The following is a 24698-nucleotide window of genomic DNA, read 5'->3' as shown; positions in this document are numbered from 1 at the left end:
TAAAATCATGCACTATAGTAGTGCTCTTAAATGTTTTTAGGAGCAGGTGTGTCCTCTATATTAGCCCAAACACAGGTGAGGTCATGCTGTTCCTTCTCCCTGGCCTTTTAGTTTACAAATGAAAAGAAATGGTGGTCACTTTAAATTTAGATATTTTTTTTAGTCATATTCTCCTTGATTGTTGATAACTAATAGAAAAATAATTGCATGTGTGATCTAGCTTCCTTTTGAGCACACATTTAACATGGACCAGCTAACACAGATCAAGTTTCATCTGCATAAAGGTGTGGCCAGATAACATTTTTTTTCTCCTTATTTGCATATTTTCAATAATCAATTTCCCCCTTTGGGTACAATAAACCGTTTTTGTTTGGGTTGAGGACCATGGCAAACCATGTCTAAGATCTGCAAGCATTTCAGGCCAAAAATAAAGTAATCTGGTTTAAATGATCCAAAAATGTGCTCATTACGAAAGTGGTGAATACTGTATCCTCTGAAAACAATGAGACGGAATAATTCAAACACGACCATAAAAAGAGCCATAAAAGTTCATGTTGTACAAATAGTGAATTTTGTTGTCATCTCTTGCTTCAGCTTTCTGAGTCATGGCAGTCACGGTCTGGGTTTTGGTTTTCATCTGGAGTCAAACCCTGGCTCAAACACTTAACTTGAAACAGAAAAACAACTCCAATTTTTCAGACTCTGTGGAGAATTAGGACCAAATGTTTGGGCAAAACTACACAGCTCCTTTCCTAAAAACGGTCTGGGTTGAAAAACGGTTTTTATAACAGATTCAGCTATACTTGCTTTCAAATCTTCTAGCTTTCCTTTATCATTAAGATTTGTTTTTGTTTGTTTAAATTTTTGTCTAACCATTACATTGATGTAAATTCTGTTGCCTTTTAAAATGTTCTTTGAACATGTTGAATCAGGCGAGAAACTTTTAGTTTCAATACAAATTCATGACACTAGGAGGCCCCGTCTCCTCAGGAATGCAGCTCCCATTTGTCTTAAACAAGAGCCAGATACCATCTGCCAATATTAGAAAAGTTCCTTACTTTAACAGGCAAATTATGCCAGTTATGTTGATAGCATTTAAATTTAAAAATATATTACTTGTATTATATTTATAATATAAATTTATAATATATTACTCTCTTCAGATGTTGGATACACCATCAATTACATTTATTTGATAGATTTTTTTTCTCCTTTTTTTAAAAAAATAAATCACTTTCAACATGATTTCACTAATAATTGTGAAGGGCGACCTGTTCAGGATGTACCCGCCTCACACCCTCCAGAAACCTTGCCATCCAAAAGTATTAATTGGGTTTAAATAGTGAATTTTCATTTTAAGAAGTGTGTTTCTTTGACATTTTTAGGATGGAAACCAAAAAAAAAGTGACATATTTCTAAATGTAGATAGACAAATGTTGAGCTGTGTACTACAGTGTGGGGAATAGAGTTAATTTATGCTACGATTGAAACGAAATTGGATTTTATGTGTATTGTGATATGTAATGTCTGTACATACACAAGTAGAAATTGAGGGTGTTGGATAAAAGTTGTTCCTTTTTATATAGGGTAGATGTCTTGAGAGTCCAGTAAACCATTTTCCAGAGAGTCAGATCATCCATTCATCTTACGGACTGAATCACTGTTTCACCTTCATCAGAAGAATTCAACAGTGAGATAGGACTCTTAACTATCTACATCCTTTCATCTGGCTAATAATACTGCTCTCACATTATAGTGACATCAGACTTTGAATGGACTGCAGAACTAACAGTGGAAGAAATTAGAATGACCAAAACTAAACCGGACAATTCAGTGGAAAATGTTCAGAGGTCTCGAAAGTTTTGTTGATTAGTTAATTAATGACTTCAAAGACTATCCTGTTTTTGTTACGCAATGAAAAAAACAGCATCAGTAGTGACATACACAGAAATTAAATGCATTAACATTCTAACGACAAAGAAAAAATATTAATTTAAATAAAAGCATTTAATGCAACGTATATACGTCAACTAAAATGTTGACACATGTATTAAAATACTTTAAGCTCATTTTTAATATGTTAAATATATTTTCCAGTTCTAACAAAAACCATATCTGATTATACTGCCCTCTTGAATTCATCCAGTCAATAAGTTAATCGGTCTCACTTTTTTTTTTTAGTGTGAGACTGTTGAAATAATACAAACTATTTCTTAAATTTTCTGATTTCAAAGCAAAATAAAAAAAAAATTAAATGGTAAAAATGACATTAAAACACTCATCCAAGATAATGCTTTATTTGAATTTATGGAGGGTGTGTTTACAACTTGGAGTCAACATGAATGGCGATAAAAGGATCCTCTTCTGTGTTGCTGATCTGAAAGAGGGCACGGCTGTCCACACCAACAAAGATCTGCTTCCCAGTGCAGCTGCTTCCTTCTTTCTGGCCAGAAATGACATCACAGTAGGTGCCAGCCGGTAAACCGGTGTACAGGGTCATGTCCAGGCTCCTGAAGGTGAAACGCAAATTATTTTTGATTGAAACAAAATCAGAGTTTCGTCTTTAGCGTGTAAAACAGCAACAACAAAACATGTACATCTATAGCATGTCTTAAACATTTTTTTATTGATGTGATTGCCAGAATGAACTAATTTACTAAAAGACCTTACCAGTCGTCATTGTTAAAAACTATGAAACCACGGTTACCGCGTCCAAAGGCAACCTGATTGCTCTGGTTGTCCCACCAGTTAGAGATTGGTTGTCCATTGACCACGTTACGGAACTGCACCATGTTCCTTGATAAGAAATGTGAAAAGTAGCAAACATAAATGTTGCTGGTTTTAGTGATATTATGTTACAAATACATTGGATATATTTTGAGCAGAAAGTTTCTTTAAGATCTCACGTGATCTGACGCCATCTGTGCTCACAAATCCATCCGTTTCCACAAGTCTGGTCCTGATTGATGATTACAGGCTTGGTCGTTCCATCACCAAAGTTAGGAGGACCCTGCCAGTAGTTTTGATCCTACAGTCACAACAAAGGAGATTAAAAGTTGATCCAAATATGAACTACAACACAGAACGTTGGTTAGTATTTCAGCATGTACGTGTCCATTGACGATCTTGCGGTCCCAGGTGTAACTAGACATGACTCTGGCCTGTCCGTAAGGGTGGGCAAGCATAAAGCCAGTAGCCATCTTGTACAGTCTGGATTCCCAGAAGGTAAGAATGGATGGACCACCAGCACCGTCACCTCTCTGGTTGTCATGGTTGTCAACAAAGACAACAGCTTCGCCACTATACATGAAGCCCCAACCTTCTCCCCAGTTCCTGGACAAAAAATGGAGGAAAAAAAAAGGTTTTGAGTTAGGTAATGAAAATAAGAAGCTCTAAATAAAAACCAAATCTTTTTTATGTATTTTATTTTAATAATTATTTTTCACATCGAAAACAAGTGCTGTTTATACATACTTGGTGTAGCTCAGCTTTTCTCCGTTCCATTTTCTGAAGACATATCCCAGTTTGGCTCCAAATTTGAATTCTGTCACTCTTCCCAGATGTGTGTACTCTTTATATGAGATGGCTTCACCTCCCAAATCAATAACCTGGACCAAAGCAATACAAGCTTAGATTAGAAGTATATAAATAAACGCATTAAACTCTTAAAGAAAATATTTGCTGTGGAAACAAGTTTTCTGCCTTTTCATTCTATATTATTTCTCCCATCTTCTCTCCTGCTGCCTTCTACTGCCTTACCAGGGCTGTGCAGATACCTTTAACAGGATCAATTCAAAAAAATTTATCAAGGGGCACAAACAGATCTGCTTTGCATCGGTTTACGTTTGTAAAGCATGGTGTACAAAATATTTAGCTTGTACCTATTGCAGTGAAGATGGTACTTTGTGATATGCATACTGCATATCACAATGAACAATAAAATTGTAATGCATAGGAAATAAAAGCTATACTGAATGTTACCTCCTGGTAGATGAAGGGCCTACTGTTTGCAGGGAACCATTTAGTGTTGAGGTTGTGAAGACGTCCATAAATGTTCTCCAGGTCTCCGGGCCACATGTGCTTGCAGGCGTCCATTCTGAATCCAGCCACACCCATGTCTGCAAGGTTGTTCATGTACTCTGACACCTTGCCCCTAACGTACTCTTTCTCCAGTGCAAGGTCCAGAAGTCCGACCAGATTACAGTCACGCACCTGGAAAAGTCAACATATTTATAATGAATGTTCTGAAATGCTATAACAAAACAGTGCTGAGGTTTAGCAGACATTTGTAGACATTTTCACCAAACTGACAGTCCTGATTAGTGACATTAACTACCTGATATGCATCTCCGTAGTTCTCAATTTCACCACTGCCAGTCTTGCATTTGTGGCCATTGAAGTCCCAGGCAGAGTAGGGAACACTGGGGAAGTCCCTGGTGATGGTGCTGAACCAGCTTCCACATGAAGAGTGGCTTCCCTCTCCTCCTCCAGTTGCAGCCATGTGGTTGATGATGGTATCCACGTAGATGTTGACCTGTTTTCATGTTTTCAGATATCGAACACATGAATTCTTAAATGTGGTTCTGCTTATGCTTAAATATGAGAAGTCATTCAACATTTTGGATAGGTATTTGGTAGATATTTGTTGGTTGCGTAGGGCTGTAGATTTACACATTGCTGTAACATGCAATAACTTTGTTGGCTTTTCACTAAATCACTGTTCTTTACCCCAACATTGTTGCATCTGGTGATCATGTCTCTCAGTTGCTCTTCAGTTCCAGATCTGGAGCAAAGTTTGTAGCTAGTTTGCTGGTATCTCTGGTACCAAGGCCTCCAGGGATTGTCGAGTACAATGTGCTCTGCTGGTGGAGAGATCTGAGCCAAAGAGATAAAACCGCATTAGTTAAAACTTGACCACTACATCTGACTTGCTTCCACTCCCCCTTTTGCCACCGTCTGTTAGAAAACTGTATGGTGTATCATGTGCATGTAGAACTTAATTCATTAAAAATTTAGTTTTTATTTTTGAAACAGGTTCTATTTAGTTCTGAAATAGTTTTCTAACCTCGATTATAAAGATATCACACCATTGTCTGCATCCACTCATTGTCTATTCCTGCTAGTGTAAGCAGGAAAGCCCGTCTCCAGCAGAGATTTAGTGAGAGGCAGGATACACCCTTGACAGATCCTCAAGGGAACACAGACCTAAACCCACCAACACACACACTAACACCTAAGGGCAATTTAGAGACACAATTGGCCTGACAATCATGTTCTTGAACCTTGAAGGGAAGCCAGAGTACCTGGAGAAAACCCATGCTTTCATAGGTAGAACATGTAAAGTCTATGCAGAAAGACTCCAGGCCGGGATTTTTACTCAGGATCATCTTGCCACAAGGCAACACTGCTACCACCGTGCAGCCCTGTTATGAGCCTGTAAACAATACAATTCTTGCATTTGTGAGCTAGTCAGACCTAAAGTGCATCAGTCCTCCTCATCTGTTGATTGGGATGATCAGACAACCATTTATTTTTTAGCAATAACAAGACGTGGAAAACTAAAGAACATATCATCTTCAAAAAATCCAGCTCTTTACTCTGTTATCGGTTTAGCTGGAGACGAATGACTAGTTGCAGTCAATGTGGATCGATAAAGCTAATGCAAGAAAACTGCACCAAACCCAACTGTTTTGGTGAAATTCTATTAATATCCATTAACATAGCATTTTACTGCTTTTTCTGACTTCAACTTCGACAAGGACTATTTTATTTCCATAAAGTACACAGTGATAATGACATCGTTCTACTTCAAGTAAGGGAACTGACTCTGAAAATAACTTCAAAAAAACAATCTAACACTGCCGGCATGGAAATGGAAGATACACTCCTGATCAAAATCTCAAGACCAGTCAAAAAATTGCAAGAATTTGCATTTTGCACTATTGGATCTTAAGAAGTTTTGGTAACACTTTATTTGAAGGGGGTTGAATAAGACTGACATGACACTGTCATAAACACCTGTCATGAACATTAATAAGCCTTCATGAATATTTATGACTGTTATCATAAAGCGTCATTCGGTAAATTATGACACTTTTAATACAAAGTTGACATTATTCAAAATGTCTTTGTTATGACAACTTGACATTAACCAAGAAATCATTACTGACATAAATTTGTTATAAAAGTATTACTGATTGCATTTTAAAAATTAGGTAACTTTATGTTATTAAAGATAAAGTTTAAACAATGTCCCATGTTTGGTGCACCCTTGCAAAGTCCAAACGGGCAATCTTGTGGCGTTGAAGAAGACGTGGCCTTTGAAGACGTTTTTTGTTTCTGAAGCCCTTTTCTCGCAGATGCTGTCTGATGGTTACTGGGCTGCAGTCAGCACCAGTAATGGCCTTAATTTGGGTAGAGGATCGTCCCGTGTCTTGACAGACAGCCAATCGGATCCTGCGGCTCAGAGCTGGTGAAATTATTTTGGGTCTACCACTTGACTTTTTTGTTCCATAACACTCAGGATCATTTAAAAAATGAAAAATGACTGTCTTACTGCGTCCAACCTCAGCAGCGATGGCATGTTGTGAGAGGCCTTGCTTATGCAGCTCAACAATCCTACCACGTTCAAAGTCAGTGAGCTTTTTTGCTTTTGCCATCATGAGGTCTTGACAGTGTAAAGACTTGACAGAAAATGACATGGAATCCAGATTTTTGCACAGCTTTTGGCTTTTAAAGACTATGGTCTTAAACTTTTGATCAGCTGAAAAAAATCATGTTTGAGTGTAATTCCCCGCTCAAACGTTTTTGTCTCTTACGCTGATTTCTTCTTTTAACATTGTGAAGCTCTACTTAGAGCCTTCTTAAGATCCACTAGTGCAAAATGCAAATTCTTGCAATTTTGCGGGTCTTAAGATTTTGATCAGGAATGTATTACTTAGAGCTAAATCATGCTATACACTCATGTTCATCAACACATACCTGAACACCACCAAATCCCTTTGGACCCAAGAAGCGCTCACATTCGTCAGCGATGTCGACCCAACGCCACTCAAACAAGTGGACAATGGTTGTCCTTCCATCCTTGAAGTGGGGGTTGTGCTGGGCGAGGCACAGCCCAAACAACGCTGTCAAAATGATCAGCTTCATTGTTGAGACAACTGGACACACACACATTTTACCAAACTGCAAGATTTATATATTTTCCTATCTTGCTTAACCAATGAAAAACTGACAAGTACAAGCATGGGGATTTAACAGGTGCAATTTTATCAGTTTGCTCTTCTCAGATAATAAAAATAGCTCCAGTACTGATGCAGGGTGGGAATCTAAACACGATGTATATGAGTAAGATTTTTTCATGAAGTTGATTAATATTAAGTGCTAATTTATCTGGGTCACAGTGTGTTGGATAAAAGGCAGGATGGGGCATTCAGCAGATTAGACGTGCCTAATCTTTTGTTCTTCCGCTCTCATGCAGGCACACATATGTACACAGTAAGTATGGTTCTCTTGGTCCATTTTTCAGGAAAGTGTCCAGATTAAGATTAATTGATTAATTTTAATCAATTAAAATTAATTGTTTATTTGTTTTACTTTGCTACAGCACCATCATCACTTACTCAGCAAGGCATTAGCAAATCAGCAACATTTTAGCCATCAGTGCAAAAAATATTTACGGACTGAGAAGTATTGGGAGTTATTTTTAACAAAGGCTTTAAAATCACAAAGTATGTCAATTTTCCAGGGAGTGAATAGTGTAACAACTTCACTCCAACGTCAGACCAACCAAACTGGCAACATTTAATTTCTTAAATCCTTTTGAACAGATAATATAAAATTGCAGGTCACTAGGGCATGATAAATTGTTTTATTCTTCTTTTTTGATTTTACTTTTGTCTGTTCAAAATAAATTAATAAATAAATAAATGTTCACAACAGTTTTGTGAAAATGACAGAACAGGTTTACCAGGGTAAAGCCTTCTCTTTCTGAATAAAACATTGGTTTGATATTGAGCTATAAAACACGTTCTAAACAGAGAGGTCTGGATTATTATTTCTTTATAAAATACATACAAGCAAGACGTCTTTGAACCCCATTAAAGTGTAATATATTCTACTGCTTCCATGATTTACTTCAAATTTGGAAAACCTTCTATAAAGTGAAATTACGACATTGGTAACTTCTTAGCACTAATGTTCCACTAAGGATTCTGATATACTGCCACATTTTTCTCTATTCTTGCATGCAAAATTTCATCTAAAAGTTGGCTGTGTTTGCATGGCCTTCAACTATTTGGACTATTTGTCCGTGAGTGGGCGTCTCGCGGACAAATATTCCGGACAAATATTCCTTGAAATAAGTGTTTGCTTTGTGTGGGTGTGTATGATGGAGTTTGTCACCTGCAGGTTCACAGCTGATAGTGGCGAGATTGGTAAAATGTTTGCAATGCGCTGCAAACCCCCCCCCCACACCATATGACGTCAGAGACACCCCAGGCCGTCCCATACTGGATGTCCCAGTGTGGGACATTGGCAGGGAGTTCAACGTAAGTGTCTCTTTTGTGTTCTAAGATTGAGGTGCGGGACACAGCCATGTTTTTATTCATACAAACGTTTATCTGCACTGAGAGTAACAAAATCATGAATATTCATCCATCCATCCATCCATCCATTTTTTATACACCCTTATCCCTAGTGGGGCTGGGAGGGTTGCTGGTGCCTATCTCCAGCTAACGTTCCAGGCGAGAGGCGGGGCAACACGAGATGAATATTCAATATGTAATATTTACTGTAACACTGAAAAGGATTTGGTGCAAATGAATGTGGCAATACACTGAGCTGAGAAGGTGGACACACTGGTTCGACCAATCGTCATTGACAAGTGAGTGAATTTACTATATCACTACATTATTGATACTGATTACTATATAGTGTTAGCTTTATGACTATATTTGAAGAGGCATTGTTTTAGCAAAAAGTACACCTTCTTTACTTACATTGGACATGTTGATGTTTTTTATGAAGTTAGAACAAACTCACAATAGAAAGCACTTTATAAACGCGTCAATTAAAATAAGCTATACCTCAGTACAATGAGGTTGCAAGAAGACATGTTTCAAACACGCATTCTTTGAACATACATGTTTTAGGTTTTTAGAATGTTTGCTTGTGAAAAGATTGTTTTAGGGGAAAAACAGCATGAAGAGATAATAATCAAGTTTATTTGTACAGCACATTTCAGCAACACAACTATTCAAAGTGCTTTACATAATAAAAATGCAGTCAGAGAAGACGTCACACTGTAAACCAGTAAACATTACATTTTGTCAAGTGCCATCATTACACTTCAAAATGTTGGTCGGTGTTTCATTTATGGTTTAAAAGCAACTATACACAGGTGGGTTTTTAGTCTAGGTTTAAAGGAACTCAGTGTTTCAGCTGTTTTGCAGTTTTCTGGAAGTTAGTTTTACATTTGCGGTGCATAGAAGCTGAATGCTGCTTCTCCATGTTTGGTTCTGGTTCTGTGCCTGCAGGGCAGACTAGAACCAGAAGACCTGAGAGGTCTGGAAGTTTGATACAACAGCAGCAGATTTTTAAGAAATAATGGTGATAAGTTGTTCAGTAATTTATAAACTAACAATATTTTCAAGTCTGTCCTCTGAGCTACAGGGACCCAGTGAGGACTTAAGAATTGGGGTGATGTGCTATATGTTCCTGGTTTTTCTGAATCCCATCTAATAGATTTTTTTAGTCAGACCTGTTTAGACACTGTTGCAGTAATCAATACAATTGGATGAGTTTCTATGGATCTTGCTGAAACATTAGTCCTCTAATCCGGGAAATGTTCTTCAGGTGATATAAGGCTGACTTTGTTACTGTCTATATGTGGCTTTGATAATACCTAACTGATTTTATAGGATCCTGCATGTGCTTGAATGTCATTGGTTTTGAGGTTTGAGTGAAACATATGGACTGTTATTTTTTTGTTCTCACTTTTTTATTGAACATTTGCATTTAGAAATAAAGCAAATAAATGTGTGCCACTCTGAGGAATATTGCTGTGGGTGATAGGTCAGTAAACATAAAATGGTTAAATAATGACATCACATATCAAATCTTGGATTCGGCATGAATAGCAACAAAGGGGTCCTCGTCTAAGTTGCTGATCTTGAAGTGTGCGTTCCCATCATGACTAACAAGAATCTGCTTTCCAGTGCAGGTGTTGCCTTCCTTCTGACCAGAAATAACATCACAGTATGTGCCTCCCGACATACCAGTGTTAAGGGTCACATTAAGGGTCCTAAAGGCAAAGACAGAGTGACATTAGAGCAACCATAATATAATATCATATGTAAAGTGTAGTTTAATATTTTGTACATTTCTTTGTCTTTCCTTCATCATTTCAGAATGGAAATGCGTCTTAAATCAGAATATAATTGAAAAGCTACCTTATTTCAGTAACTCTTTTAGTGACATATTTCAAGTGTTCATTACAGTTCCTTAGGATGAATATGGCTTACCGCTAATGAAAACCAAAAACATATATATATAGTTCTGTGAAGGAGTGGAAAAGCAGAATTTCAGTCCTTACCAGTCGTCATTGTTAAAAACTATAAAACCACGATCACCACGTCCAAAGGCAACCTGGTTGCTCTGGTTATCCCACCAGTTGGTTTGAGGCTGTCCATTGACCACATTACGGAAAATCACCATATTTCTTCAACGCAGATGTAAAAAATACATATGTAATTATTTACCATGTAAAACTTTCTTTGTATCATCTGTAAAAGTAAGCCAAATTTGGTCATGTTTTGTAGAACGGTTGGCAGCTTCCTTTAAGAACTCACGTGATCTGGCGCCATCTGTGCTCACACACCCATCCGTCTCCACATGTCTGATCTGGGTTTACAGAGACAGACTTGGTGGATCCATTAGTGTTGCTTGGAGGGCCCATCCAGTCATTCTGATCCTATTGGTTTTGAAAAATAGGTAAAACACAAAAGCCTCTGGAAAATGCTTGATACTTATAAAGGTTGGCAGACGTTACTTTTCCATTCACAAAGTTTCGGTTCCAGCGGTAGCTAGACATGACCCTGGTCACTCCATAAGGGTGAGCAAGCATGTAGCCGACTGCCATCTTGTAGAGTCTGGAGTCCCAGAAAGTTATGATGGATGAGCCACCTGCCCCATGACCTCTCTGGTTATCGTGGTTATCAACAAAGACAACGGCATTGCCATCAGACATGAAGCTCCACCCTTCTCCCCAGGTCCTGGATAAAACGTATAGAAACTGATAACATCATAGACAATGAAAAAGATTTTTTTTTAAAGTTCTTAAAGAAATACCAGCAAATTTTTAGTCATATTACTGCTATAAACTATTTCAACAGATATTTATTATTACTGTTTCCTGCTGTTAGGTGCGAGGTGTTACAATATTTCCTTCATTTGCACAATTCCAATAACCTTGCACCTACAGGTGAAGGCGGCAAATTCATGCATATACACACATGCACAAATACACAAATTATTTAAATGACTGGTACAAACACAGCTTACTATTTCTGAAATGTGGCCCATCTACTTTAATGCTGAATGCAGTCTTGATTGATCACGCAATTACGATTTCATCTTAAGATATTTTTTCCTGCATGTGCCAGAACATAATTGCTCTAGTCCTTAGCAGAAACTGCTCATTTGCATAGCAAAACATCGTCACAGCTGATTGGCTTAAGAAGGGGTTGTACATCAATGCCATTTCAGAATCAAGAAAATTGTATTTAAAAGTTCATAAGTGGACATCAGAATTTTTAATGCTGGTATATCTGCCGAAATAAGCATACCTTGTGTAAAACAGTTTCTCTTCATCCCACTTTCTAAAGACTTTTCCCAATTTTGCACCATATTTGAACTCCGTCACTCTGCCCAGATGGACATAGTCAGTGTAAGAGATGGCCTCACCTCCCAAATCAATAACCTAGAGGGCCAAAGGAAGAAAAAAAATAAATAACGTGTAGACCAGAAACGGTTCAGTCTGACTGTGCCAAGCCACAAATACAACAAAACATTTAGATTTTCACTTAAGAAATATGTTTTTGCTTATTTTGCTAAAACAAATACAAAACTCTACATCTATTAAAGCCTCATGGTGTCAGTAATTTTTAGGCATGGATCATAAATGTCATGTTTTTATATTTTGGTAAATGTTTTAGCCATCCCATAATTGTTTTCATGTGTGCATCTGCTTTCTGAATTTTGCATGTCATCTTGTTTTCCCTCATTTTCTCATGGTTCCTATTGCAGCCACCTGTTTAAACAAATAATATTGCTGCAGCTCAAACAGTCACATTGAAGACTGAAGTTTTTATAAATCCATCTTTTTTCCTGGCAGTGGCATTTAAGATCCAAACCATTTGCAAGCACTTTCTCACAATGTGAACTCTCTTCATCTTGTGTTTGCACTCAAGACCTCAGGCTGCTGTCTCTTTGAAGATCTGATAAACTGAGTCGGTGATACTCTTATGTCCTAAGGAGTGTTTTTAAATGTGCGGCAGTGAATCTTTCTTCCTAGCAACCTTTTATGTTACACTGCTTGTTTTTTGTGTGTTTTTACACTAGAGCACTGTGATACTTAATTTATCTGAAACATTTAAGTTTGACAAAATATACAAAAAAGATTAAATCTATGAGGAGGCAACTACTTCACACTACTTGGCCACAACACAAAACACAATATATACTATATGACGGTATTAGACATTTTAAATATCTCTTCATTTAAGGAAAAAAAAATATTCCATTACATAAATTTTACCTCCTGAAAGATGAAAGGTTTGGAATCCCTGGGAAACCACGTTGTGTTGAGGTTCTGAAGACGGCCGTAAACATTTTCCAGGTCACCTGGCCACATGTGCTTGCAGGCATCCACTCGGAATCCAGCTACACCTAAATCAATTAGCTTGTTCATGTACTCAGCCACTTTGCCTCTGACGTAGTCTTTCTCCAAATTAAGGTCCAAAAGACTGACCAGACGGCAGTCTCGCACCTAAGACAACCAGTGCTTATGTTATCATTCCATCTAAAAGAGCCTAATTAGTGTTAATTAAGTAATATGGAATTGATCAACTTTATTGTATTCATGAAAGCTTCATAAATGTTTTGGATTTTAAAGTAAAAATGTTCAAGCAGTTGTGTTGGTGACTAATATCCTGTCCTACACAACAGGCTATAGATACTTACAGTGGATACTTTAGATCTTTTTTTTTAATTGAAAAATGATTTAAGAATGTTTTACCTGAAAAATATCTCCATAGTTTTCTATGTCACCACTGCTCGTTCTGCATTTGTTCACATTGAAGTCCCAAGCAGAGTACGGGACGCTTGGAAAGTTCTTGTTGCTGGCACTGAACCAGCTTCCACACGAGGAGTGGTTTCCCTCCCCACCACCACTTCCACACATGTGGTTGATAACAGCGTCCACATAAATATTAACCTGTTGGCAACATGTGTGTACAACAAGTCATGGCAATTTCTCTAAATGTCTTTCAACATTTATGATTACACATAATGAGCTTAACTACTTACAATTGTTTAATTCTGAAGTGCCAATACTCAGAAAATGGTAAAAAATTCCATTACAATGTAGAAAATAATGTAACAAAAAGCTTTTGGTACTTATTTGTTGTTTTTATAATGGCTTAGGTTCTATGAGAAGGTGCTGCTTTTTAAATTGGCCTCTTCTCCAAAATTACCCCAACATTGTTGCATCTGATGACCATGTCTGTAAATTCCTCCTCACTGCCTGATGTGGAGCATAAATTGTAGCTGACTGGTTGGTATCTTTGCCACCATGGCCGCCATGGCTGGTCCAGAACAATGTGTTCATTTGGTGGAGAAATCTGAGTGATAGATCCAAAACATAGTTATGTGTATTTGACAATTTTTTTCATACTGAGGACACAAAGTCATGTTAAAAATATAAAGGCTGGGAAAAAAATTGCAGAGAAAACAAAAATTTTCATCAAGGAACATAAGCTTAATACTTAATACTGACATAGTTTAGTGAATTCATCATAGAAAAAGGAAACCATTATAAACAATTACTTCTCCAAAACGCAAACAGATTATTAAGCTCAGCTCACCTGAACACCACCAAACCCTTTCGGAGCCAGGAATCGCTCACACTCGGCAGCAATGTCAGACCAGCGCCACTCAAACAGGTGGACAATTGTTGTCCTTCCATGCTTGAAATGCGGGTTGTGCTGTGTGAGGCTGAGCCCCAACAGGGTTATTAAAATGAACAGCTTCATGCTTCTGCAAAAAGAGAGAGACTGTATCCCATCTCCTGCCAACATATGCCAGTAACAAAAATAACAAAAGCAGCAAAAATTGAACATTAAACATTTTGTTTAACCTTGTTCTAACTGTAGTATATTCAGACACACTTCATAGGTCTTACCCGTTAGAGCACGCGTGTTTAGACTGGCCCCATGTGTGTTTGGTCACTTATTTCAACAGCAAGAGGATGTAGTAACATATATCAAACAAAAGTCTTAAAAAGCAAATAAAAGGCTGCAGCAGGTCTGCAATTCAAATATAACCTTTTGCCTCTGTAAAAAACAGTAATCAAAGAAGAACATTCACTAAAATTTGCTGGTTTACTGTTGGTCTGAATTCTGCATCCTGTCCTTGATAATTTACCAACTTGTTTTAAAAAGCTGAGTTTTGTCACACATTTAAAATGCTATTTTAGTGTAGATTTGCTTTACTATGGACAGTGTCTGCTGAGATACTCAAAAGCATGAGATTTTTGCTCATTTGTTTTTCTATGTTTTTCTACATACACTGCACACCAGAGCCAAGTGATTTGGCAAATCTTTTTCATCGTTTCTTGTTGATATTCCAGTAAGTCTAATTTTCTTTACAGAAACTGTGATTTCCACATATGACCTATGTGCCAGTTCTAAACCTTTATCTTTCCGTCCTTTGTGGGGTGTGATTAGAGAATACTGGACTATCTAGTGAGTCATTTTAAGTGGACGGCCTCTCTGCTTCTGTATAACAGTAATACAACTCCCCCTGATGACCGAACATAGTCATAAGACAAATCGCTCACATATCTAAGCAATCCTCATTTCAAAGGAATACCTTTATTGTCCTACAGTCACTCAGGCATGATATAAACTTGATTTCAAGATTTGAATTTCTATGGAGAATTAACACTTTATGCATTGTTAACCTAATAATTTATTTTCAACCCTGGGGGTCAGACTTGTCAGCGTCTGGTGTAGGCAATCTGCGCGTCATGACACAATCACAGCAAGTAGCCTTACAATCTCATTGGATCTTCGACATGTATATGACTGATATACTGGACGTGACCATTCAGTCTCTTGCAAACACAAAATGTGAGCTCTATCAAAGTCATTGAAGAGCTTGGTATGCACTTCAATGTGTCATCAAGGCGTCATGAGTGTCATAACATGTATAATTTTAAACAGCTATAAAAAGGTGAAAGAACAATAACAAAAAAAAACAATCCATATTTAAGATTTCATGTAATTTTATTCGGAGTTAACAGTTTACAGCTTGGAATTAGCATGGATAGCAATAAAAGGATCTTCCTCTGTATTGCTGATGTAGAAGTGGGCGCGGCCATCGCTTCCAACCTGGATCTGCTTTCCGGTGCACCGACTTCCTTCCTTCTGGCCCGAAATGATGTCACAGTAGGTTCCGCCGGGCAAACCGGTGCTCAGGGTAACATCTAGGGCCCTGCGGTTTAAAAATGGGCCACACATTATTTTAAGCAATCTTCAAACGGATTCACTTTTAAAGAAGAAGACAATGATCTAAAAAAAAACTTAACATACAATATACAGGAAAGTAAAAGTTTTTTTGTCTCATAAAATGCTTACCAGTCGTCATTGTTGAAAACTATGAAACCACGGTTACCGCGTCCAAAGGCAACCTGGTTGCTCTGGTTGTCCCACCAGTTGGCATGAGGCTGTCCATTGACCACATTACGGAAATTGACCATGTTCCTTGAAAGAAAAGATTTTTGTTTAATCCATTTGATCATCAGAAATCTAATCATGCTATGAAACGTAACGTGTTCCGTGAACCCACTTGATCTGACGCCATCTGTGCTCACACACCCATCCGTCTCCACAGGTCTGGTCAGCGTTGATGGGAACAGGCTTGGTGGATCCATCACCATTACTGGGAGGGCCAATCCAATCATTCTCATCCTGTAATCAACACTTTTTCCTCAACATAGAAACAACTCAAATAATGTTTAAAATATGTTTTAAAATGCTTTTTCATTTTCTAAAGAAAACAAAAGCATACCTTTCCATTCACAATGTTGCGGTTCCAGCGGTAGCTTGACATCACTCTGGCCTGTCCATAAGGATGAGCCAGCATGTAGGCCACAGCCATCTTGTGGAGTCTGGCATCCCAGAAGGTAACAATGGAGGCACCACCAGCACCGTGACCTCTCTGGTTGTCGTGATTGTCAACAAAGACAACAGCATTGCCATCAGGCATGAATCCCCAACCTTCTCCCCAGTTCCTGGACACATGAGCACATCATATCTATTCTGGGGAATCCATTGGTGAAATACATATGGAAATACGGTAATTAAACATTAATGTCAAAATTATTTATGTATTTTGAGTACAAATGATATCACTGATATTTTGATGTTGTTCAGTAACTTTCAGACACCACAAAATTTTCCAACATACTTGGTGAAAGAAAGCTTCTCCCCATTCCATTTTCTGAAGACGGTTCCCAGTTTGGCACCATATTTGAATTCAGTCACTCTTCCCAGATGGTAATACTCTTTAGCTGAGATGGCCTCACCTCCAAGATCAATTACCTATGTGTGATAGTCATACATAAATCCAACGGAGCAATAGTAAAGCTGCCTGGCTATTAGAAATGATTTTTTTTTTTCTGTGAAATTTGTGTAGTTTTCTAGTTTACCTCCTGGAAGATAAAAGGCCTGGCACCACCTGGGAACCACTTGGTGTTAAGGTTGTTGAGACGACGGTAGATGGTGTCCACATCACCAGGCCACATGTGCTTGCTAGCATCCACTCTAAATCCAGCCACACCCATGTCAATAAGCTTGTTCATGAAATCAGCCACTTTGCCCCTGACGTACTCTTTTTCAAGGGCAAGATCAAGCAGACCAACCAGACGACAGTCGCGCACCTACAGGTAAGCAACCAGACACAATAAAACAGATGGAAATAATTACGCTGATTGGAGGATCATTGATATATATATATATATATTAGAAGACAACAATATTGTTGTTGTCTTTTTTTTTGGCACTAATTACCTGATAGGGATCGCTGTAGTTTTCAATTTCACCACTGCCAGTCTTGCATTTATTGTCATTGAAGTCCAAATAAGAATAGGGGACACTAGGGAAGTCTTTCTTGCTGGCACTGAACCAGCTGCCACAGGAAGAATGGGTTCCCTCTCCACCACCAGATCCGCACATGTGGTTGATGACGGCATCCACGTAGATGTTGACCTGCGAATAGACTCGAGCGTTATGAAACCCTAACCCTACTACTCTTAGATCGAAGCCTCTGTAGCCAAACATGCTACTACACACACAGACCATAAAGAATTTTATTTTACCCCAACATTGTTGCATCTGGTGATCATGTCCCTGAGTTCAGCCTCACTGCCAGATCTTGAGCAGAGGTTGTAGCTAATTGGCTGGTACCTCTGCCACCAGGGCCTCCAGGGACTGCTCACAATAATGTGTTCATTTGGTGGAGAAATCTGAGCAACACAATAGGCAAATGTTAACTTATCACTTGTGATTTGTCACATTCAAACACAAGCTCTCAGAAAAGTGTTCATTTCTAAAAGAGCATTTAAGGGAGCACTCTTGAGCTGCTCCAGTTTAGTCTTAACAACTAGATGTATTACCAAATGCTTGAGAATATTTATATTAGTTGAAGTGCAAGTGAGAAATTTGTTTGAAAACCTGTAATGCTAAATTCTAGAATAAAGAAACACATGGATAATATGGAAATCAAAATGTCTCATGTTATCACATTCAGTAATAACCAGATATGTCCAGATTTAAATTAACAATCATTAACATTTTAACAATCTGTAGTTGGACACAAATCTAAATCTGTTTTTAACAAACTGTCTAGGTTTAATGTCAACTGTACCTTGCTTAAGATAAAAAGTGAACATGAAAACTAGTTTTGCAAACAGGTCTGCACAATCCAGCTGCTCTCTGCAAAGTTGGCTTGGGTTTTGTCCTTGGGGTAACGGTGGCTCAGTGGACAAGATAGTCTTGCAGTAGTAATGTTCTGGATTTGACCCCAACTTTCAAATGCTGATGTGCACCTTTTTACTGTATCGGTGTGTGATTAGGTGAATGTGGTTCTAGTGTGGTTAATATGTAAAGTGTAATGCAGCATAAATTCTGCCCATTTATCATTTTCGAACCTGTAGTGATAGACAGATGGCTGAATATGGTAAATTCCCCAAGTTAACTGGTGAAGCGAAAAAGATGAAGTTAAACATCCCGGACTAAAACCAAAAGGACTAAACATATTGCCCGTTGCATCTTTTGGAGCAATATTAACACTACATGAGCACTGTAATGAGGGTGTCAGATTAAAATGTAAAAAATATTTTTCCGTCACCTGCTTCTAATGGACAAAATATTGGATCAGATGCATGATGCGTTATATGTCCAGAAATTTTGTAGATGTCATACTAGTATAAGTACACTAATTATACATTGGACAAGATTGCAAACTAGCAGATAATTAAGTCATTACTCATAAGTAATGAGTCTGAAAAAGCAATGGATTATAGGAACTCAAAGCTAATCATGGCCCCATACTTCACAGGGGTATGTTTGTAAAATTTCTCTTGAAAAGCAGTGGCCACATCAACAAAGACAGTTGGACATTTAAGGCGCATCAAGCATCTGTCATTGTCCAGGTAAATGGTAAATTAAATGGCATATTTTTTTAAATGACATTAAAGGTAAAGTAAATGACATTTAACTGAAATAACTTTGTTGAATTTATTTGCTGTCCAAGGCTGTGCTGTAAAAAAAATGTAAAAAGAAAGAGTTGAGTCTTAGATAAAGGCAAATACTTGAACTTAAATGACTTTGATTTGGATCAGGGATAAAGAAATCTTTGTCAGGAGATTTTCAGCAGAAATTGTTAAACATAACCATCCTGCAAAAGCAGTTGCCAATGGGGTTAGGGTGTATTGTTATTGTGACTATTTTTTTATCCTGCAATATCATTAAACTCATCATTTACAGACATTAGTGCAAGCAGACATACCTGAACACCCCCGAAGCCATTAGGACCCAAGAAGCGCTCACACTCTGCAGCGATATCAGCCCAGCGCCACTCAAACAGATGGACGATGGCAGTCCTTCCGCTTTTGAGCTGGGGATTGTGCTGAGCAAGGCTCAGGCCAAACAGAGTGACCAGGATGAGAAACTTCATGTTTTTCCCTAATGAGAGAGAAAACTGCACTCGCTCTCTGCCTCTTCTTGTGCGTATTTATAGCAGTTTAGCTCATGCCTGGATAACACGGAGATAAGGAGTTATCGCTGCTGTGGTTAAACAGGTGCTTCTCTCTCACAACTTGGTGACATAAGTACCTCACCTAATCTTTTTTGTAGGATGTTTAAACAAAATACATCTGTACTTGTTTTGGGTTGCATAAGCACACTTTAAGACTTTTTTTCCCTTTTCCTTTAAAAGATGAGAAATGACTTTCAAATGAAAAGGCAGTTAGACCTTGCACATACATATGTACTATTCATAGTATTATGAATATTACTACTAATGTGAATATTGAAACACAACACAGCTTTTGTGTTTGTTTGACTTATGATGGCAGATATGTGTGGGAAGGAAAACATTCACCTCAAGTTGCTTTCCTGCGTGGCTTTACCTCTAGCTGCCATGTTTTTTTCTACATGAATGTCCTTGACGTTATGGCAGATTATCAGATTTTCTAACATGCATGGCAGTTATGTTGTTTCACCTTTGTTATGTTTGTTTTGAATTTTTATCATTAACAGTCACTTGGCAAAGTAAAAAAAGAAAAGGCCTTGCGTTTTGAAATGCCCCAATAAGGTTTTTACATCGTGCTTTCTCACAGGCAAATATAAATCCAGTGGAGATATGCAGTAAGTTCATCATTATTTATGTATAAAAAGTAATTATTGACAACTTTTAACATATATTAAACTGTGTTTTGTCAAGAGGAAGATAAACAACAACAGTCCCATCAACGCAGACCTGCAAAAACATACTGAGTGAAACTGGGATACCTCAACATCTCAGCAAAGCCTCGTCTTCTTTGCCTCTATTCACAGATATTGCTGCAGTCTGGTTTTCACTGTGAAGTGATCAGCCTAAAGAAATGTAGTTAAACCCCTTGGTATGCAAATGGTGGAGCGCCTTTGTATTGACAGACATTTTCACAGACATTTTATTGACTGTGTGGTCTGAAACCTGCATGTTTCATCTAGAATTTTATGTAATTCCAAACATATGGGACAGCATTATTTTGAGCTCAACAGTGTGGTTTGTTTTCTGCAGTTGTGCGCTGATATAGTATTCTGATCTTAAATGTCATGTTTTCATTAGTTGTGTGAAGAAAATTATCATAACAAAAAAATCTTAAAATCAGCATACTGTCTGTTAGTCTAAGTTAATAGTCTAAATTTTCTCAGTGAATTGAATTTCTGAAGTAAATAAATCCTCCAATAGTATTATTTATAAAATACTATTGTACTTCTATGTGTGTGTGTGTGCATGTGCATGTGTGTGTGTGTGTGTGTGTGCGTGTGCGTGTGCGTGTGCGTGGGTGTGTGTGTGTGTGTGTGTGTGTGTGTGTGTGTGTGTGTGTGTGTGTGTGTGTGTGTGTGTGTGTGTTTATGAACTGCACAGTTGCAGGTCTGAGCTCTGCTACCACTAAGGCTAGCGGAGCCACATGTAGGCATACGCTGGCTACATAAATGTCAATTCACGTACCATCAAACTAATGATATTGTCATCAGAGAGGAGTCTCATGACTGTACTTCTTTTTTCTACCACAAATCATGGGAGGCCTCCATGACAGGGACTTATTTATTTATTTCAATTCAATTTATGTATAGGTTATTGTAGCTTTGCAATCGTAAGTCTTCTCAAAACACTTAACAAATATAAGTAAGCCGACACTGCAGCTTCACTGCATAAAACAGACTTGTAAATTCCAGAATGACGGTGCTTTTTCTTTATCTGTGTTGAAGCTTTTATTAAAATATTTGCTTCATCCCATCTGCTTCCTCTTAGAGCCCACTCCAGCCACTGTGACCACCTCCCACAGCGAGCATGCCAAGCTAACATCTGACCTGCCTTTCTGAGTTTCGTTCTGGGTCACTGCCGCCAGCGAGTCTTCAGGTCATGCGTGTGTAAAGTAAAACACAAGGTTTAGACACAGCTGTGTCTGTGTGGACAATGTGTGGTGACACAAAAGGTCTAGAGAAGAAAAAAAAAAAAAGAAGAAAAATCTACAATGGGTGGGCAGATTTTACGCCAAGCTTCAGATATGCCATGCAAACTTATTTGTTTCATAGATCATGCAGGAAAAACATTTCAGTCTTCTGGATGGAAGACTGGAATGTTATTTTTGAAATTTTCATGGAAATGCTTTCCACAACATTTATTTTAAACAGGAAATGTTCACACTTTTTTCATGTGGTTATTAGTAACAAATTAACGTTGTAAGCAGCTGATATCAAATATTTACATACACTGTGCTACTGGCAAAATTCCCAGTTTTGGGGGGAGCAACAAACAGGAGATTTTCTGAGAGTCATTCTTGAGGAGCTCATAAAAAAGTTCTCTCCCTCTTTCTCTCCTGCTTTTTTGAGATTTACCTTGTAGGGTTTTCATTTTTTTTTCTATTTTCAACCAGCCAATGTCAACTATGGTACTAGGATGAAGGCGACAGTGGTTCACCTATAATTACATGTAACACAACGTATTTACCCCTGTGATCCAATCAACGTAGCTTCACGAGAAATAGAAGTTCAAAGTTCCAAAACTATGAAGGAAATACCCTCAAAAACAACCCAGCAGCATCAAACTACTCACGCATGCATTTATTGTAATGTTAACACAAATTCAACAATATGTTACAACTGTGCTACAAAATATGGCAAACTACATGTGTACAATACCACTACAAAGTTCAACTATTTATGCATTATTAATATATGTGAGTTTGGCTTTACTGCCAGATCTGGAGCAGAAAGTTGTAGCTGATTGGCTGATAGGCAACCAGCTAATAGGCAGACAGATCATGGGATCTGTTATAAAGATATTTAAAGGTTAAATAAGAAAGCTGAAAAACTGTACCCAGCATAAAGTTCTTCTTTTGTTTGAATACTTCACATCTTTAATGTTCCCACAATTTCAAGTAATAGTGACAGGACCTGTGCAGTCCTCAACTCTTACAAAGCTGTCTAACCTAGAGTAGCAAACTACATCTTATAAATAATTTAGCCACTGGAGGGAGCAAGAGACTACAAACTAATTTAAAAGACATTTCAAATATTCTTTCTTTGGACATCAGGGAACCCAACCCCTATAAAACTTCCCTAAAGCACACTTTATCTACTACAATAAAATACATATGCATCACTCACTAGAACACTTTTTTTTCCAATCTTGACTTTTTAAGACACTTAGAGCTTAGAGATATTTCTTTTATCTAAGAGATTTGTCCTTAAGTGAGAAAAGGTTTCAGTGGGAACCTACATAGTTGAAAGGTCACTTCATCAGACAGAAACAGATACTAAGAAGTATTAAAATATTACTATAATAAATAATTCTTGCAAAACTGTTAAACATTTCACTGTTAAGAAATTAAGCTGCATATTCAACAACAAGAGTTCAACCATGCACACCTGAACGCCATTGAAGCCATTGAGACCCAAGAAGCACTCACACTCTGCAGCCATGTTGACCCACTGATATACCCAAACAGGATGGCCGTCCTTCCCTGCTTGAGCTGGGGGTTGTGCTGAGCACAGCTCAGCCCAAACAGAACCAGCAGAAGGAGAAACTCCATGCTTAACAGTAATGAGAGAGAAAACTGCACTCTCTTTCTACACTGCTGCGTGTGCATATAAAGGATTTTATCATGCTTCTAAATAAATTGTAAAATGTAAATGATCAATTTTATGGTTAATCAGGTGCGTCTTTCTCACTGTTAAGCAATGCAACTTCTTCAACTCCTATGTATTTCTTGGGATCCGGGGTAAAGGTATGTAAAAAGCCTTCAAATAAGTTAATCTTTACTTGCAGTAGCAGAAACAGATTGACAAGTTCACATCCAAGTACTTTATATCTTCTTCTGACTATAGCTGCATTTTCTTTGCTACATTTTTTTTGCAGTGTTGGAGCCAACAAAGAGGTACTGTATATTTATTTCCCTAGTAGCATATCCAGATTCCAAGATTGTCTCATGCTCAAGCTCTCTTCTGTTCACCTTAATCGTTGAGGGTTTTAAGAGACCATTAAAGATTGTTGTGTTTCATTGTTGATTTTGCCATTGGTTTTAGACTGATATCCTGCTGAACAATACATTGACTGTCATGTTCGAGGGTAGTCTTCTGACCCACATGTAGAATCAGACCCGGGAAGCAACAGTAAGTTAAGAATTTATTTACAAAATACAATCACAGGTGTCTTGCAGGCGATCCTTTGGATCGGGTCCGGGGTTCGTCTGGAAGACGGGTCAATGGCTCTGTGAGGGGTGGACAGAATGTCTGACAGGACAGCAGGAGAAATTAGCTTACATCTCCTGGAAGGCTTCTCAATGGGAAGGGGGAAGGAGCAGGTTGGATCCAGACAATCAATCGGGAGGTCCGAGGTAAGTTTTTCCGACAGGAATGAACTGTGGGCTGGAGTGGGCAGGCAGGTGAGGTTCGGAGCTGCAGGTGGGATTATGGGCTTGGGGGTCTGGCTTATACCCGGGAATGAATGACAGAGGGAAGCAGACAACAAGCTGAGGTTTTCTCAAGAAGGTCACAAATAACTAGGGTTTCTCAGGAGAAGGTCTAGCGAGCTAGAGACTACCGTGAGGGAGTAATCATCCGGCAGAGAGGTGAGGTCTGTCAGCTCCTTAAATCCTCTCCGGCTGATGATCCCAACGAGCTGCAGGTGTGCGGCTCTGCTCCAGGACGCTCCTAGCAAGGGCGCCAAAGGGGAGAGACGCTTTCCTGAACCCAGATCCTGACATTGACATCCTATTCTCAGTTTTTGGTAAAGACTCCCTGGACTGTTAGAAGAAATGGGCTCTCTGTATCAGAAATCTTTCACCATATTTAACAGTAGACCTGAGAAGTTGTTCAAAGTGTTTCTCACACCAAACTTAATGAAGTCACAAAGGAATTCGGTTCTATCTGATTTAGGATATGGTTCCGGTTAAATTCCCAGTAACGTCTGGCAAACTCAGAGACAAATTACAGTCCCCGTCCCAGTACAATGGGGCTTTGTGTTTCGTATTAACACAGGGAGACATTAAGTCGTGAATTACCGAACAAAAGGATCTGCATAAACCACATTATTGTGACACCAAGTCAAATAAAACGTTGTAAAACTTGAGTTTTTACATTATC

The 24698-nt window shown here is 38.2% G+C and overlaps 3 protein-coding genes and 1 long non-coding RNA gene across 4 annotated transcripts; 1 reads left to right on the top strand and 3 right to left on the bottom strand.

Annotated features, from left to right (window-relative positions):
• Positions 1-2281: 2281 nt before the first annotated feature.
• Positions 2282-7164, bottom strand: LOC106925806 (alpha-amylase-like). Its single transcript, XM_015000309.2, has 9 exons — positions 6982-7164; positions 4729-4875; positions 4337-4534; positions 3982-4212; positions 3475-3608; positions 3111-3333; positions 2907-3028; positions 2671-2796; positions 2282-2510 (listed from the first exon to the last, which is right to left on the bottom strand). Exons 1-9 carry the CDS (start codon positions 7147-7149, stop codon positions 2321-2323), a joined length of 1539 nt encoding a protein of 512 aa, XP_014855795.2. The 5' UTR covers positions 7150-7164; the 3' UTR covers positions 2282-2320.
• A 1574-nt stretch (positions 7165-8738) lies between these two features.
• On the top strand, positions 8739-21580 carry LOC148154731 (uncharacterized). The gene is made up of 2 exons (XR_015765783.1): positions 8739-8884; positions 21364-21580. It is a non-coding gene; the product is annotated as an uncharacterized LOC148154731 (long non-coding RNA).
• LOC106925805 (alpha-amylase-like) lies at positions 9203-14510 on the bottom strand. Its single transcript, XM_015000308.2, has 10 exons — positions 14462-14510; positions 14145-14316; positions 13755-13901; positions 13298-13495; positions 12818-13048; positions 11847-11980; positions 11051-11273; positions 10851-10972; positions 10595-10720; positions 9203-10303 (listed from the first exon to the last, which is right to left on the bottom strand). Exons 2-10 carry the CDS (start codon positions 14310-14312, stop codon positions 10114-10116), a joined length of 1539 nt encoding a protein of 512 aa, XP_014855794.2. The 5' UTR covers positions 14313-14316; positions 14462-14510; the 3' UTR covers positions 9203-10113.
• Positions 15548-19552, bottom strand: amy2a (amylase alpha 2A). Its single transcript, XM_015000306.2, has 9 exons — positions 19351-19552; positions 17660-17806; positions 17352-17549; positions 16991-17221; positions 16750-16883; positions 16351-16573; positions 16129-16250; positions 15918-16043; positions 15548-15774 (listed from the first exon to the last, which is right to left on the bottom strand). The coding sequence occupies exons 1-9, from the start codon at positions 19516-19518 to the stop codon at positions 15585-15587; spliced, it is 1539 nt and encodes a 512-aa protein (XP_014855792.2). The 5' UTR covers positions 19519-19552; the 3' UTR covers positions 15548-15584.
• Positions 21581-24698: the final 3118 nt, after the last annotated feature.

This window comes from Poecilia mexicana, unplaced genomic scaffold, assembly GCF_051168715.1.
Source record: "Poecilia mexicana isolate PSO_F unplaced genomic scaffold, ASM5116871v1 scaffold_17, whole genome shotgun sequence".
NCBI classification, from domain to species: Eukaryota; Metazoa; Chordata; class Actinopteri; order Cyprinodontiformes; family Poeciliidae; genus Poecilia; species Poecilia mexicana.
The sequence above is the reverse complement of the archived record's forward strand: the minus strand, read 5'-3'. Positions and strand labels throughout refer to the sequence as shown.